The 15132-nt window shown below is 39.5% G+C and overlaps 1 protein-coding gene across 3 annotated transcripts in view; it reads right to left on the bottom strand.

The window, feature by feature from the left end:
* The window catches only part of RMND5A (required for meiotic nuclear division 5 homolog A), a 59216-nt gene extending 44680 nt beyond the window's left edge, over nucleotides 1-14536 (bottom strand). For all 3 annotated transcript variants that reach the window (XM_039852740.1, XM_039852741.1, XM_039852742.1), the window contains exon 1: nucleotides 13779-14536. In XM_039852740.1, the coding sequence (XP_039708674.1) occupies nucleotides 13779-13920 (142 nt within the window). In that variant the 5' untranslated portion in view covers nucleotides 13921-14536. The remainder of the gene's footprint in view (nucleotides 1-13778) is intronic.
* Between the last annotated feature and the right edge of the window lie 596 nt (nucleotides 14537-15132).

Here is a 15132-nt window from a genome sequence, read left to right as displayed (position 1 = left end):
AAGTGGCAAAAGAGAGTCCCAGGAACTCTAAGTTCATGAGACCAAGGTGAAGAGGAATTGGAAAAGGAGACTAACGAAGACTGCTGAAACACTAACTGTGATATCAGAGAAAAATCAAGAAAGCCTGGTGTTGGGGAAACCAAGTGAAGAAAAGGTCTCAATGAGCAGGGAGTTACCAATTGTGTTAAATGCGCAACAGTGTCAAGTAAGAGGTGAACTGAGACTGACCACTGGATTTACAATGTGGAAGTTATCGGTGACCATAACAAGAACAGTTTCTCTAGGGTTTCAAGAAAAGAAATCCTAGAAGGTTGCAGGGACTGTGAAGATGGAATACAGAAAGTCTGGCTCAATGACAACTACTGAGAGATATAAAAAGATAAGCAAACAGAAGATGGTATCCATAGGTACCCAATCCAATATCAAATGGCCAAAACAGAAACTGCCCTTTTCTCTAAGTACAGTTTCAAAGTATGTATCAGGTGCTTCCAACTGTTAACAACATAATTTAGGCTAAGAGAAGACTTGGTAAGTCAGGAAAATTTCAAAATCTCAAAAGGTGTGTTCCATAGATATTTTGTCCTCCCACCCCCAAAAATCTATATGCTTCAGTAGCTCTGCTGACCATTTGTGGTCTTTCTATACCCAAACCTTACCTAACCTCAATGACTTTGTCTCCACTATGAACCTCTCTGCCTAAACTTAATCAGTCTTCTCAATTCCTAACAAATTCTGTTCTCTCCAACACCCCTCTGGCACTGAATCATACATCATTTAACAACTTCGCATATATATATATATGCTATCATCAGTCTCAACCGCATGTAAGTCCTCAAGGGAAGACAAGGTTCTTATCATAAACCGTATATACGCCACTATCTTATCATATGCCTTGCACATTTGCAGGCACTATTAATTTAAGTATTTGGAATGATGGTAAACAAAGCAAGGGAAAAGAAAAGTTAAAAAGAAAGCCATACTCAACAAATGGTGCTGGGATAACTAGATTTCCACATTCAAAGAATCACACCATATAGAAAAATTAATTCAAAATGGAATAAAGAACTAAATGTAAAAGCTGAAATCAAATTCTTAGAAGAAAATGGGTGTATTCTTGACCTTATAGAGTCATGATACCAAAGGCACAAGCAACCAAAGAAAAAAGTAATTAAACTGTACTTCATCAAAATTAAGACTTTTGAGCTTCAAACACTACCAAGAAAGTGAAAAAGACAACCCACTGAATGAAAGAAAATACTTGCAAATCATACATCAGATAAGGTCTAATATCCAGAACATATAAATAACTCTTACAACTCAACAATAACAAAACAAGTAACAAAAAATGGGCGAAGGATTCAAATAGACATTTTTTCCCAAAGAAGTTATACAAATAATCAATAAGCACAGGGAAAGATGCTCCACATCATTAGTCAATAAGGAAATGAAAAATCAAAACTACAACGAGAAGCTACTTCAGACCCACTGGGGTAGCTATAATGAAAAAGATGGATGACAACAAGAGTGTTGGCAAGGATGTGGAGAATTTAGAATCTTTGATACATTGCCAGTGTAATGTAAAATGGTGCAGCTGCTATAGAAAACACTTTGACGGCTCCTCAGAAAGTTAGAGTTGCCATATGACCCAGAAATTCCTCTCCTAGGTATATACCCAAGATAACTGAAAACATGTCCACACAGTACATGAAGTATTATTCATAACAGCTAAAAGTCTAAATGATGCCTGGATAAACAAAATATGGCATATCCATTCAATGAAATATTATTCAACCATTAAAAGGAATAAAGCACTGATACATACCACAACATTGATAAACCTTGAAAACATTATGTTAAGTGAATTAAGCCAAACACAAATAGTCACACATTACGGCAAATCTACAGACAGAAGTAGATTCATGGTTGCCATGGGATGGGGGAAGGGAGAAATGGAGAGTGATGGTTAATGAGTACGAGATTTCTTTGGGGAGTAATGAAAATGTTCTGGTAATGGCTGTACCACTCTGAATATACTAAAAGCCAGTTAGTTGTATACTTTAAAAAGGCGACTTTTACAGTTTGTGAACTACATCTCAATTTAAAAAACTTTAAAAAGCAAGCCACAACTCCTATCCATCTAGTCATGTTTGTGTCTACAATCAAAAGACAACAAAGTAAACAATAGCTTAGCGAACAAAAAGCAGAGACCAAGCTGAAAGAGAGATTATTTGGAACTTAACCAAATGAACTTCCATGCTGCAACCTTGAAATCCGTATTTTCAAATTTTAGCAAGTTATAATCTGGAGTTTGATGCTGCTGTTCTCTTCCTTTACTATCTGTAAGTCCCTATACTTTTGGTTGTCAAGTTTATAAATGATAGATACTAGTAGTATAAAGTCAATTAATTAACACAGAGTTTTTGGTATGCCCAGAGGAAAAATAATTTCTACAAAGTATTTGGAAGCACAAGAAAAGTATAATGGAATAATCTGAAAGAGAACCCCGGGAAAGCCCTGTTCAAAGAGAAAGAGTCCACTAATGCATTTTCAAATGGATTCAGTGGAATATAGCCAAAGGTAAAAACAGGTTTGAAAATCACTGTAATAATCAAACTGAGTGAAATCAAACTTCTAAGACCTAAAGGGAGACTTCTACTATTCTTCTGACTTCCCCATCTGAAAACAAAATGTTTCTAGGAGAACCCTTCTGTGAAAGAAATCTAATTGCACCCAGTTCCTAAAGGTAAAGCCGTGAGGAATTACTGTGACAGCCATCTTTACCATAACTAAACTAGATCTGAAGGTGAATGATGGAATCCAGGATGGCCACTGTGGTGGTCACTTTTCACCCTGGATGAAATCCTGTGCCAACTGTCTTTCAATGCAATTAACTTTGTGGACTCGGGCCCTATACACAATAATGAAGGAAATAGTTCTGAGGCAGTGCTCATCATTTAGTCACCACAAGTACTTTAAAAAAAAAGTTTATATTTTTAGAGGTTTAAGTTCGCAACATAACTGAGAAGGTACAGAGATTTCCCATTTACATCTTGTCCCCACACATGCAAAGCCTCTCCCATTGCTTTTGCACATTCTGTAGGTTTTGACAAATGTATAATATATATCCATCACTATACTATCATAGAGCATTTTCACTGCCCTAAAAACCCTCTATGCTCTGCCTATTCATTCATATCTCTCTCTTCCACCCTACCCCTAGCAACCACTGGTCTTTTTATTGTCTCCATAGTTCTGCCTTTCTCAGAAATGTCATGTAGTTGGAATCTATAGCCTTTTCAGACTGGTTTCTTTCACTTAGTAATATGTATTTAAGGTTCCTCCATGTCTTTCCATGACTTGACAGCCCAACTCTTTTTAGTGCTGAATAACATTCCATTGTCTGAATCTACCACAGTTTATTTACCCATTCACCTACTAAAGGACATCTTGGTTCCTTCCAAGTTTGGGCAATTATGACTAAAGCTGTTATAAATATCCATGTGCAGGTTTCTGTTTAAACTTCAGCTTTCAGCTCCTTAAGGTAAATATCAAGGAGTAATTGCTACATCTTACGGTCAGAGTATGTTCAGTTGTCAGAAACTACCAAACTATCTAAGTGGTTGTACCACACAAGTAAGGTTCCTTTTATTATGACTTGATTCAACAAGTAAAATAATTAGCATGTCAATAAGAGATTTAAATCCAAGCAAAGAACCACTACACATGATTGGTCTAAGTTATAGACAATTTTCCTTCAATACAGAAAAGCATCTTTTCTAAATAGGTTTTAAAGATGATCTGCTCAGAAATTGGAATAGTCATGGCTTCCTCCAAAATCAGACATTCACCAAACAGAATTAAGCATACTTGGATTAACTCCCAAACTGTACTTAGAGAATCAAGCATAGACTTCAAGCTCCACCCCTGGGCTTCACTGCAGAGCCAAGTTAGGATTTATGTACATTGGTTTTACAGAAACAACAAATTAGAAAAATGTTTCCATAATATCTTGTACTACTCTATCATAGTTTCACACTTCAATATAAATACTTCCCTATAAGAGTTTCATATTTCATTGTAAATATTTGTCTATCACCGCCCACATATTACTTAAAGATAGGAATAGGATTTTTGATCCCCAGTGTTTAACAGGGTAACAGGCACATATTAAGCATTCAGTAACTAACTGAATAGAAAAATAATAAATTGTATATTACATATTCTCAATTTCAAGGCCAGCAGTGGAGACTATGGCACTACCAATGCACTCTGAACCAACACGCTATGAAAACTGTCAACGGTTTCACACTCAGCAGTTTGCTGATCCTCCACTCTCTTACAGGATGTTTAGTGCATACTATGCAATAGCATTGCAGCCTAAATTTTCCCAATACCAAATAAATATATCAGTCAATACACACACACACACACACACACACACATATACACACACACACACCAATTTTCAAATAAAACATTCACAAAATAGAGCTACTCCAGTTATGTTTCTTCCCTCTTCCAAATAACAACTCCCGCAAAAAAGAAAAGAAGAACTTTAAAATGTAGGTTAAAACTTGGAATAAGAATTTATGGGCTTGTGTTCTAAGCCAGTTTCCTTGCTTGTGAAAAAAAAAATCCCAAGGTTTGTCAATGAAATTAAATACACCTCAACTTTAATACATAGTATGTTCCTGTAAAAGTGTATTCCAAGCCAGAATGTTGTAAGGTAAAAACAACTTACACGTTAAAAGGGGTGGCTGGTTCTCACAAAGTAAAAAATCATAAAATTCTAGTTATATGCTGGTTTTATAAATAATCTTCAATATAGTTTAGCATTTTGCACATATATCTATTATTTTCCTATATTACTGATCACATGGCTTAAAACAAGCTATGGCCAACTATGTGACAAAATTTGCTCATCATTTAGGGCCATCTAATACAATCAAGACAAAGATAACAATGAGAATGAAAACTATGTTTCTCATCCTTACTCAGTAACTGCATTTTCAATTTTGATACTTATTTTTATGATTGGGAGGGACCCTCAAATAACTGTATACATACTGTTAAAGAAAGATAATGTTTCTAAAACTAAACAGCTGGTTGATAGGCAGCACTACAAGGCTATAGCTTGATATGTCTGCTCACTGGCAGATAATCATAAGTTCTAATTTGGACTATAAAAGGCAATTTAGAGGTGTCAATTACACCATTAAGCACATGCTGCCTAAGAGTCAAACACATGAGAGATGAGACCCATGTAATTGAGTGCATATTATAAAAAATGATAAGGAACACGAAAGGTTGATGATGATTATTCAGATTTCCAAAAAGGCTGAAAACTTCACCATCTAAAACTATATATTTTGGTAAAAATAAATAGCAGGATTCCCCAGAAATCACAAAGATTCGACTTAACAATGTTTTGACTATCCAGGAAAATTTTTAAATATATAAATTTATAAATATTACATATATTGCATCTGAGCTCTTTCGAGTTTTTAAAAGTTAACTCTACTTTAACAATATGGACAGAGAGCTTAAATTTGAAATTAAATGGAAAGCAAAATGGCACACAGTCTGAATGTAAATACAAAGAAATTCATTTAGTAAACAATCCTAACCGTACCTAAAACTCAGATCTCCTAGAGCTATGATCCAGAGTCCATTCTAGATTAGTTCTTTTAAGAAAGAAATTAAAGTAGGAAAAGCCAAAAGACTGGGCATCATTAAGAAGGCTATCAAGGGGAGAAGGCTGTGAGGGGGAAAGTTATCTACCTTACCCCACTCTTACAAAAAAAAAGTCTTCATACCAGAAAACACACAAAATGAAACCCTAAAGACTTAAGGAAGGGAAAATTATGACATTTAATTCAATTAACATTTACTGAGCACCAAATGACTGTCCAGCCATGTTCAGGGTACAAACTGTGTACTAGACAGATTAAAAAAATTAGGACGGGAGTAGAAAGAGATAAAGGATAAAAAGGTCCAAGATTGATTCTAAAGTAGTAGTTGACAAAGTAAACATTAATACGCTTGCAAAATATTAAAATATAAAAACTTGAAACTTGAAAAGGTAAGGTTGGTATTACAAAAATAATACAAGGACTATCATACTGTGAGTGACAACCTAAATTGGCCTATTAAAGTTTTACACTTCTTATGAGCTACCAAAGCACCTAGGACACAGCAGCTGCTCAATAGAGATGTACTCAGGGGAAGGAAAAGACACAAATAGAATGTACTTTCATTCATTCATTCATTCATTTATTTTACCACAGACAGTATACACTGAAAACAAAAGAAACTTTTTTCAGTATATTAATAGTTGGTAAATCTGCAAAGGAAAGTATAGTTATTTGTCGGTGAACCCCTGACAGAACAGAACAGTGGATGCAGGCAGGTGTTCTGATCTATTGCACCAAATCATAACCTAGTACTGCAAAACCAAGAATAAGGAAATAAAAAAAAACAAGTAAGTTTATATTTGAGAGCTAAATTACAGGGGGAAAAAAAGATTTAAAAATTTTTTTAAAATAGCTAAATTACATGGAACAGACTGACAGTGCTCCTGGAGCAGCGAGCTAGACCAAAATGCCACAAGAAAGAAGGGAATGGCTTCAAAAAGTAGACTATAAGGCAAGAACCGGAGGGAGAGAAGAAAAAGTGGATGTAGCTGCAAATGTCTGCTGGGCAGTCCACTTTAGATAGCCTACTAACTCTCTTCATATTCAAAATGTAAAAAATTATCTCTAGGCATCTCTGTATCTTTAAAATGAAAGGCTAAACCTCATAAGGTTTTAGTATTTAAATGTGAATTTCATATTTAAAAATCGAACTCAAATTTCTACCTTCTCCTCTCCTAGCATTCCTCTTTTCTTCCTGGTTCCATAATTGTCTACCTTTCACTCGTGCTCAAAACCTTATATTAACCTTTGATTTCTCCAGCCCTTCTCTCCTACTCTCCCAGACTCCATCCATTCCATGAACCAGTCCCTATTTCATCAGATCTAGATTGACACTTAACCTTAATTAGTAGTCTTCATGCCAAACCTCACTCCAACTCCAACCAGCTTAATAAATGCTGCTGACAATTGGTCTCTAACCATGTCCCTCCCAGTTCAAAAAGCCCTCCCAACCAAAGTCATCAATATCTTTCCAGTCTACTACTTTCTCAGGTATCCATGAGTATATAAAACCTGTTTCCAATTTAATTGAAATTCTCCTACCCCATTTTCCCCACCTTGGTCCTCCACTGATCCCCAAATGTCTCTTGCACTCTCACTCCTCTGCACCTTTGTTCTTACCAACCTCCTCTCTTGGCACTCCATCCTATCTTCCTACTACCCTCATTCGATCTGTTACTGAAACTTCCCACAGGTTAGAAGTCTCTCCCTGTCTCACCTCCCATGCCTTCTTGTTTGTACCAATCAGCATTTGGCCTATATACAGATGCTCCTCAACTTACGATGGGAGTTATTCAGAAATAACCCCCATCGTAAGTTGAAAATAGTATAAATTGAAATGGATTTAAGACACGTAACCTACTGAACATCACAGCTTAGCCTCGTCTACCTTAAACATGCTCAGAACACTTACATTAGCCTATAGTTGGGCAAAATCATCTCACACAATGAATACACTATAGGGTATCAACTGTGTACCCGGGTGATCATGTGGCTGACTGGGAACTGTGGCTTGCTGCTGCTGTACAGCATCATGTATTGTACTACATATCACTAACCCAGGGAAAGATCAAAATTCAAAACTCGAAGCATGGTTTCTACTGAATGTGTATATAGCTTGTGCGCCATTGTAAAGTTAAGCAATCATAAGTGGAACCATCCTATAAGGGGACTATCTGTATATGGCCTTATGTTACAGGGCATTGTTTGTGTTTATTAAAAACATACCAGTCTCATATCCCTAACAAGACAGAAAGTTCTTAGGGCATGAGAACAATTGCTTACCCTCTGTAACTCCTAAAAGACTTAGCCTAGTTTCACTTATAATTGGTGATTAGCTACTATTGACCAGGTGCCCTAAAATTTAATTAAAATACCTACCCTGCTTCTCCATGCAGTTCTTTCTAAGGGCTCCTTCCCTTCCCATTTCTCTGAATTTCTAGTATTTGTACCAAACAGAAACAGTTATACATACTATGCCATGTTCTTTGTTATTCTTCCCCTCTCAAATGTAAAAGTCTAATCTCATGATCCAACTAAAATTTCTTGAAGACTCTCTTAAACCTTTTGAGTATTCCTTACAGTATTAAGCAGACAGATCCCTGGGCAAAGAATGTTTTTTAACATAATCAGTAATAAATACACCTAAAGACTGTCTCAATTAAAACAATGCTTAACACTGATTAAAGGCACAGACCTAAAAAATAACAAATACACCTTATTTTACAGATGTCAAAGCCAATTCGCATCTATTACCTAGTTAATTTCCATAACTCTGTGATATAAGTTATTAGTTTACTAAAAAGGAAACAGGCTAAGCAAGATTGTAGAACCAATAAATGTCAGAGCAAAGATTCAAACCCAGATCTCCTGAGCTCAAGAACAAAATTGTGTTCTGTCTTTGTTTAAGGATAAGTACAAACTCATCTCCTCAACTGGCCTACGAGTTCCTGGAGGACTGAGGCCCTGCATGTTTCTTTTAAAAGAAGTCTCTCTTTATCTCCCCCCCTTAATATATCAATAAGACAGCAATCCCCAATCTTTTTGGCAACAGGGATAGGTGTTCCTATGAGAATCTAAAGCCTGATGATCTGAGGTGGAGCTGAGGCCGGGATGCTAGCTCTGGGGAGAGCTACAAATACAGATGAAGCTTCACTGTCTTGCCTGCCACACACCTCCTGCTGTGCAGCTTGGTTCCTTACAAGCCAGGACCATTACCTGTCTAAGGCCTGGGGGTTGGGGACCCCTGCAGTAAGATAAACTTACATGGATTCCACAGATACAGCAAACTTACGAAAGATAATACACAGCATACACTGTATCACGGTGCAAAAGGAAATTACTATTCCTTTTAAGTGGAGAAAGACTTGGCAATATAAGCCTTATTATGGATTCTCCAAACAATGTTCCCAAAGAACTATTCTGAGATCAACATACAATCACCAAACCCACCCAAAGTGAAAGTATATTTCTAAAAGCTTCAAGTCCTGGAGATTCTAGTCCCTATTCTTTGAATCATTAGACTAGCACCTAATCTAAGAAGACTGAAAGTTTCTGCCACTTTTCTACAAATTCTTGGAGCTTCCAAAGAAATGCCCAGTTAGAGATCATCATCTCCCTGGTATGTACCAACTTCTGGAATTACATGGGGTACCACAGGCTCCAAGTACATACCTATGGCCCAGGGCCCTGCACAATTCTCCCTTAAATTGTGTTTTAGGGTTATTTTCAAAGGTTTTACAGATAAAGACTAAAAATAAAAACAAGTAGGTTTTAATATCCGAAGTGCATAGTTTGCTCAAACACCATTTTCACCATTCTAATAACTAACGGACTAAGACATGAAAACAATGGAGATTTCTCTATTAACCCTAATATGACAGTATCACAGAAGTGCTGGTGAGTTTATCCTTGTTATTATACAAAGTTAGAAACTACTTAAATGATAAAATAACCTAAGGAAATGGGTTTTATTATGTCGAGCATTAAAGCAATTTCAAATAAATTCCCAAAGGTAACATGAATCAAGTTGTTTTCTCTAGTCTACATATTAAGTCATACTAACTATTAAATATTTGAATTATAAGATTATAGTTAGGAGGCAAAGCAAAAACTGAGAAACAAAGGTTGGGCTAATCAAGAAAACATCTGACTCGATATAACTCAAATACTTATAACTATAATAATTTCTGTCCTAGGTGCAATTTTTCCTTTCTAAAACTCCTCTATCTAATCAACAGTGAATCACATGACCAGACATCTACTGACAAAGGGCAAGCACAGACCAAGGTGGCCAATGAACTCCATGCCCTGGCCTTGATTACTGAATCAGGAAGAGGATTATATGACCCAAACCAAGGCAATAGAAATAAGTTCCTGGTAATTTTCTTGGAAACGCAGACAAAAGGCATGTTCCTGTCTTTGGGGTCGCTAGTAGTAAGGATGACATGAGCTCCATTGGCCATCCTTACCTCTTTGTGGAGAAAGCTCCTTTGAGAATAAAACCAACCATGGAAAGCACAGCTGAGAGAAAGAGAACAAGACCAGTCCTTATGACATCCTTTGTACTCCTGGAGCCAAGCCTGGCCTACCCTCAGCCTATTTAGTTGTGAGTCAACAAATACCATTTTAATTAAAACTATTCTGCCACCTGCAACCAAAAGAATCCTGAGTAATATACCCGTGTGAATGAAAAAGGTGCCAAATAACAAAGAATTCTCTCCTAGATGAGCCTGGAAAGGAATGGCTGACAAAGTTAAATCTGCTTCTAAACCCAACTGGAAACACCAACAATGACCTATTATTCTCACCATCTAAAATAGCTCAAGTAGTTTGGTTACTAGTTGTTCTTCTCTTAGAGTATCTGAACAATGACCACTGTTATCCACCCATAGCTGCTACTTTCCAGACTATATATTAAATGTAGATATCAAATTTTATTCAATTTAAAACTCAGTCATTATTCCTGCAACAATGTCTTGTTAGTATTTAGCAAAAAGTTTGGTTAACAAATGAGAAACCAGGCTATGTAGCCTACTCCAAGTACACCAAAGGATAAGGCTGAATAAGTAAACAAAGCTAGTCCACCCTGATCCTAATCCTTTTACATTCATTTAACGCTGGTATGCTCTGAAACACAGAAAGAACTGATAATATAAGCCTACTTTTCAATACATATGAACAATATGTAAAATCCAAATTCTAGAATGAAAAGTTACACCTAACATATGACCCCTGGACCTTTGGTTTCCGTCTACCGTTACAAGATCATCCCACAGAAATTAAAAATGTGACCACCATAATTTGTTTTTTTCTTCCATGCTTAATTGCCTACTTACCTTCTCATTAGTCACCCTCAAATTTTTAGAAAGGAAACAGTTCTGCAACCAGTAACTAAATTCTCTTTGATTCACCGAAAAGATAAAAGTAGAGGATCATGGTTTAAATGAGTTTTACTACTTACACCACACGAAAAAAAAGTTTTAGATACTTCCCACAAATGAAATTGTCTTTATCAACTTGCAAATTGAGATAATACTAAGCCTAAATCACAGTAAGTAGAATTACAAGTCCAGTGCTTCAAATTCAAAATAAATAGTGACAAATTATTTCCCTGAACTCCCTTAAAAACTTTTTCTGGAAATTTTGTCTGTGAGGTGGCCAATTAAGTGGTCCAGGAATAAGAAAGAGTGAGAGAAAATGTTTTTACTGGGTATCTTTTTTGATCATTTGAATTTATCCCATTTGAATGTATTATCTACTCAAAATAAATTTAAATTTAGAAAATTCCTTGAGAATCACTTTCAGAAACCATATTAAGACTTCCTTTAGAACAGCCTGAAGTTATTTTTTTTTTAAAAACTGCACTTTACTCTTACAAAGGTTGACATTTTCCTAAGCACTTTAAACATGTCATAAAACTGTTCAACAATTGTTTCAGTCTACTCTTCTATTACTAAATGTGAATTTAGAACATCAGCAATACAAGACATATAGTTCTTTTCTGTTGTTCCTTCCACCACAAAAGGAAGTATATAAATATATTTGCCAACAGAAAAAAAAATGCTAAAAAGCATATAATCACAAGTCAAATCACTTAAATTTATCCATACTGTTTATCTGTTAATCAAGAGTTGTCCAAAATATAGTTCCCATACCACTGATATGAACAGTGATTTTACCTGTATGTAAAAGAATATTTTAATAGTTATGATTTTTAATATGTAGTTTATTATGCCCAACATACCAAATCTATGACCACAACTATCACTGCCTGGAATGATGACAAATAGATTTCAGTAAAATCATAAATCCATCTGAAAAATAAGAGTGCACATGGGTGAGAGAAGTTTGAGAAGTACCAATGCACTATCCAAATTAGATCAAGGGCACACTGGAAATGATCCCAAACGGATCGACCGTACTGAACCTTAAATAAGACCAAAATTCTTGCTTACAGGGTAACTCATTTAAAGGCTTGTACAACTAAATGACATCAGTGCTCTCCTCTTCTCTCAGAGTTGGGGAAATTAAGAGAAACTTAAGTTTAATCAAAATAATCAAAGATAAGAATCAGAGCTCAGTACAATCCTTGAACTTCTGGCAAATTAAGCTAAAAAATGATATTCTTTTATATTCTTTTTCCAGACCAACACCTTTTCTCCCGAACTCCATCTATGCATCTTCAGCCACCAGTAAACATTAAGCCCTTGACTTCTCTTTATCTCACTTGTCCAAAACCAAATTCACCAGAGCCTTCCCAGGATTCCCAGACCACTCCACCGCCATTCGCCTTCACAAGCAACCATCTAGATCTGCTCATTTTTCCACATTAATATATTTCAACTCTTACCCCGACTACAGTTGCAGGTTTGCTTCTTCTCCAGAGTTCAAAAGTGACTGCCGGAGCCCAGAATGAGGTGTTGTTATAAGACTCCCTTACCATGGACTAGCACTTACTCTCAACTGAAATCTGTCTGAGAAAGGAAGGTGTAGAAGAATGAAGGAGGAGAGCCACTCAGATAGTGTCACTGCCCTCATCCCATCTGCCACAAGTATCCTTTACCTGAGCTACCAACCTTCCTTTACATAAATTTCACCCTACGAGTTGAAAAGGCCCCCTCCCAACCTCCTGAATAAACTTATTAAAGTCCTTTACCTTTTAATCAGAAGTGAATATTTCAATGTAAGGACACCAGATCTTTAAAGTTATTTAAAAACGAAAAACAAAAACAAAAAAAACCCTTCCCTACCAACTTCCACAAGTTAACTTTGGTAGTGTCTGCCCCCAGGGCCTAGGGAAGCAACGAAATAACCTGGGTAAAAGATGTTCTACGGAAAATCTGTTTTCTTAAAGGAAAACAAGGAAAAACTTGACTAATTAAGGGAAGTAACTAACAACCTGTGCCACAATTTGCTTCAGGGATAATTGCCTGTTCTTCCTCAGTCTCATCACAGGCTACACTAGGAGAGCTAACCAGTTTGATTCAGCTAATTCCCTAGGAATCATGTCAGCGCTGCTTCCACACAGCAAATTCTGAAGTTGCAAGGAGCGGCTGTTCTGTTAATCCACGGCTAAGAATAACACTCGACTTTCTAATTAAATAAAAAAAGTAAAAAAGAAAGTCAGTCCCCGACCAAAGATTTGGAACAGGGGAAAAGAAATGAGCTTCTTATCTCTCATTCTCCATCACCCAGACTCTTGGATCCAACGCAATTCGCGCACCTCCAGCCCGCGGCACCGCACCGCGGGTACGACGCGAGACCTTCCAGGCCTATGGGGGCAAGGAGCACCGATCCAGGAGGCCGGAGGTTTGCAGGTGCGGCGGGCCGACCCCCACGCGGGTTTAACATGAACCCGGCTCCGGGATGGATTTACGGGTGGGTTGCGCTCACTCTTAGTTAACCAGGTCGGGCAGGTTCGAGGCAAATGAGGCGAAATGGGGTGGAGGGGGGGAGTCACAGGGGTCTCCGCGCGCTCGGGGAGGCAGGGAACGGCCCTCCTAGGGCACCCCTCCCGGCCCGCCATGGCCTGAAGGGCGCGGGCCGGAGGGGCCCGGCCCCATGCGCCCACCCGGGCCGCCCTACCGTGGCTCTGCAGGATCTCATGCTTGAGGCCGCCCGTGTAGTCAATGAGTTCCTCCAGGCCGCGCTCGCACAGCTGCCCGTAGCCGGAGAACTTGTGCAGCACCTTCTCCAGCTCGCGCTCCACCGTCACGCACTGATCCATCTCGGCGGCGGCGACGGCGGCGCTCGGCTCCCCGGCGCCCGGGTGATCGCAGTCGTTCGGCCCGGGCCCGGCCGAGGCCGCGTCCTGCTCCTCGTCCCCCAGGCGGGCGGCGCAGGCTGCTGAAGCGGCGGGCACTCTAGCCCCGGCGCCGGGAGAGACCCGCGCAGCCCGTGCCTGCCTGCCCCATGGCGCCCGGCCCCCGGCGCGTCACCGCCACTCCGGGTTGCTCGCCCCACCCGGTCCCGCGTCCCCAGTCCTCGCTCAATGCGTTCGGCGGCCCGCGACCGCCGATTGTTTTTGTTTTCACGGGAACCGGCTGATGACCTGGTTCTCCAGGGCGGCACCAAGAGCCACGGACCCGAGGGGGGGCACCGCAGCAAGGGAAGGAGGCGGCGCGGACTGTACCAAGCGCACCCGCCAGGGGAAGCAGCTCCACAAGGGCGGGCGGAGGAACGCGACAGGCATACGCTCGTGCCTCCGCTCTAAAGGTGAGGGCCGTACCACATGGAAGACGTGCAAGGGAGAGGTTGAGGGTGGAGCAGGGACCCAATTGGTCCGAGGAGCTAAAGAGGAAACTTTGGAGAGAACCACGGCACTCAGAGAGCGCTACAACTACGCGCTCCGTAAACAAGAAGGTGGAAACCGTCCGTAACTACTCCGCCCAGAAACCGGGAAAACGAACCAATAGGCGTGGGGAATACGTAAGGAACCAACGTTCTCCAATCCCTGGCCTAGGCGTAAACCTTCAGCCAATCCGGGCCTAGAGGCCAAACCAATAGTCTCGCTGTTGGAGGGGATGACTTGGAGAGGAAACCAGGAAGCAAGTTTTTTTCTGGAAAACCGTAAGGTGAAACATGACAGAAATAAAAAGGCCTATGTTACATAAGACTTTGCCCTAACCATAAATTATTTCATCTCCCTATCATTCGGGAGGTAGCGTCTCCTAACGTTTGGAAGAGGGACTTGCTGCCGCGGTTGAAAGACTAGGCCCGGCCGGGCGGAGGTTGCTAGTGAGAATTAAAGGCGGGGTGATTCTGGGGGCGGCGACAGGATCTACTTGCTAGCCGCGTTAGGCTTCGGTGCTGCCTTGACGCCCGCGACACCAATGTGTCACACTAACACTCCCCTTTCCCCGCAGGCCTTTGCCCTTTGGCCCCTGATCCCGGAACCTTTTCTGACCGGTTGCCTCAGCCCGGTTGCACATGCCGGCGG

This window comes from Pteropus medius, unplaced genomic scaffold (genome assembly GCF_902729225.1).
Source record: "Pteropus medius unplaced genomic scaffold, Ma_sr-lr_union100, whole genome shotgun sequence".
Lineage (NCBI taxonomy): Eukaryota > Metazoa > Chordata > Mammalia > Chiroptera > Pteropodidae > Pteropus > Pteropus medius.
Note: the sequence above shows the minus strand (reverse complement) of the source record. Positions and strands in the feature narration are given on the sequence as shown.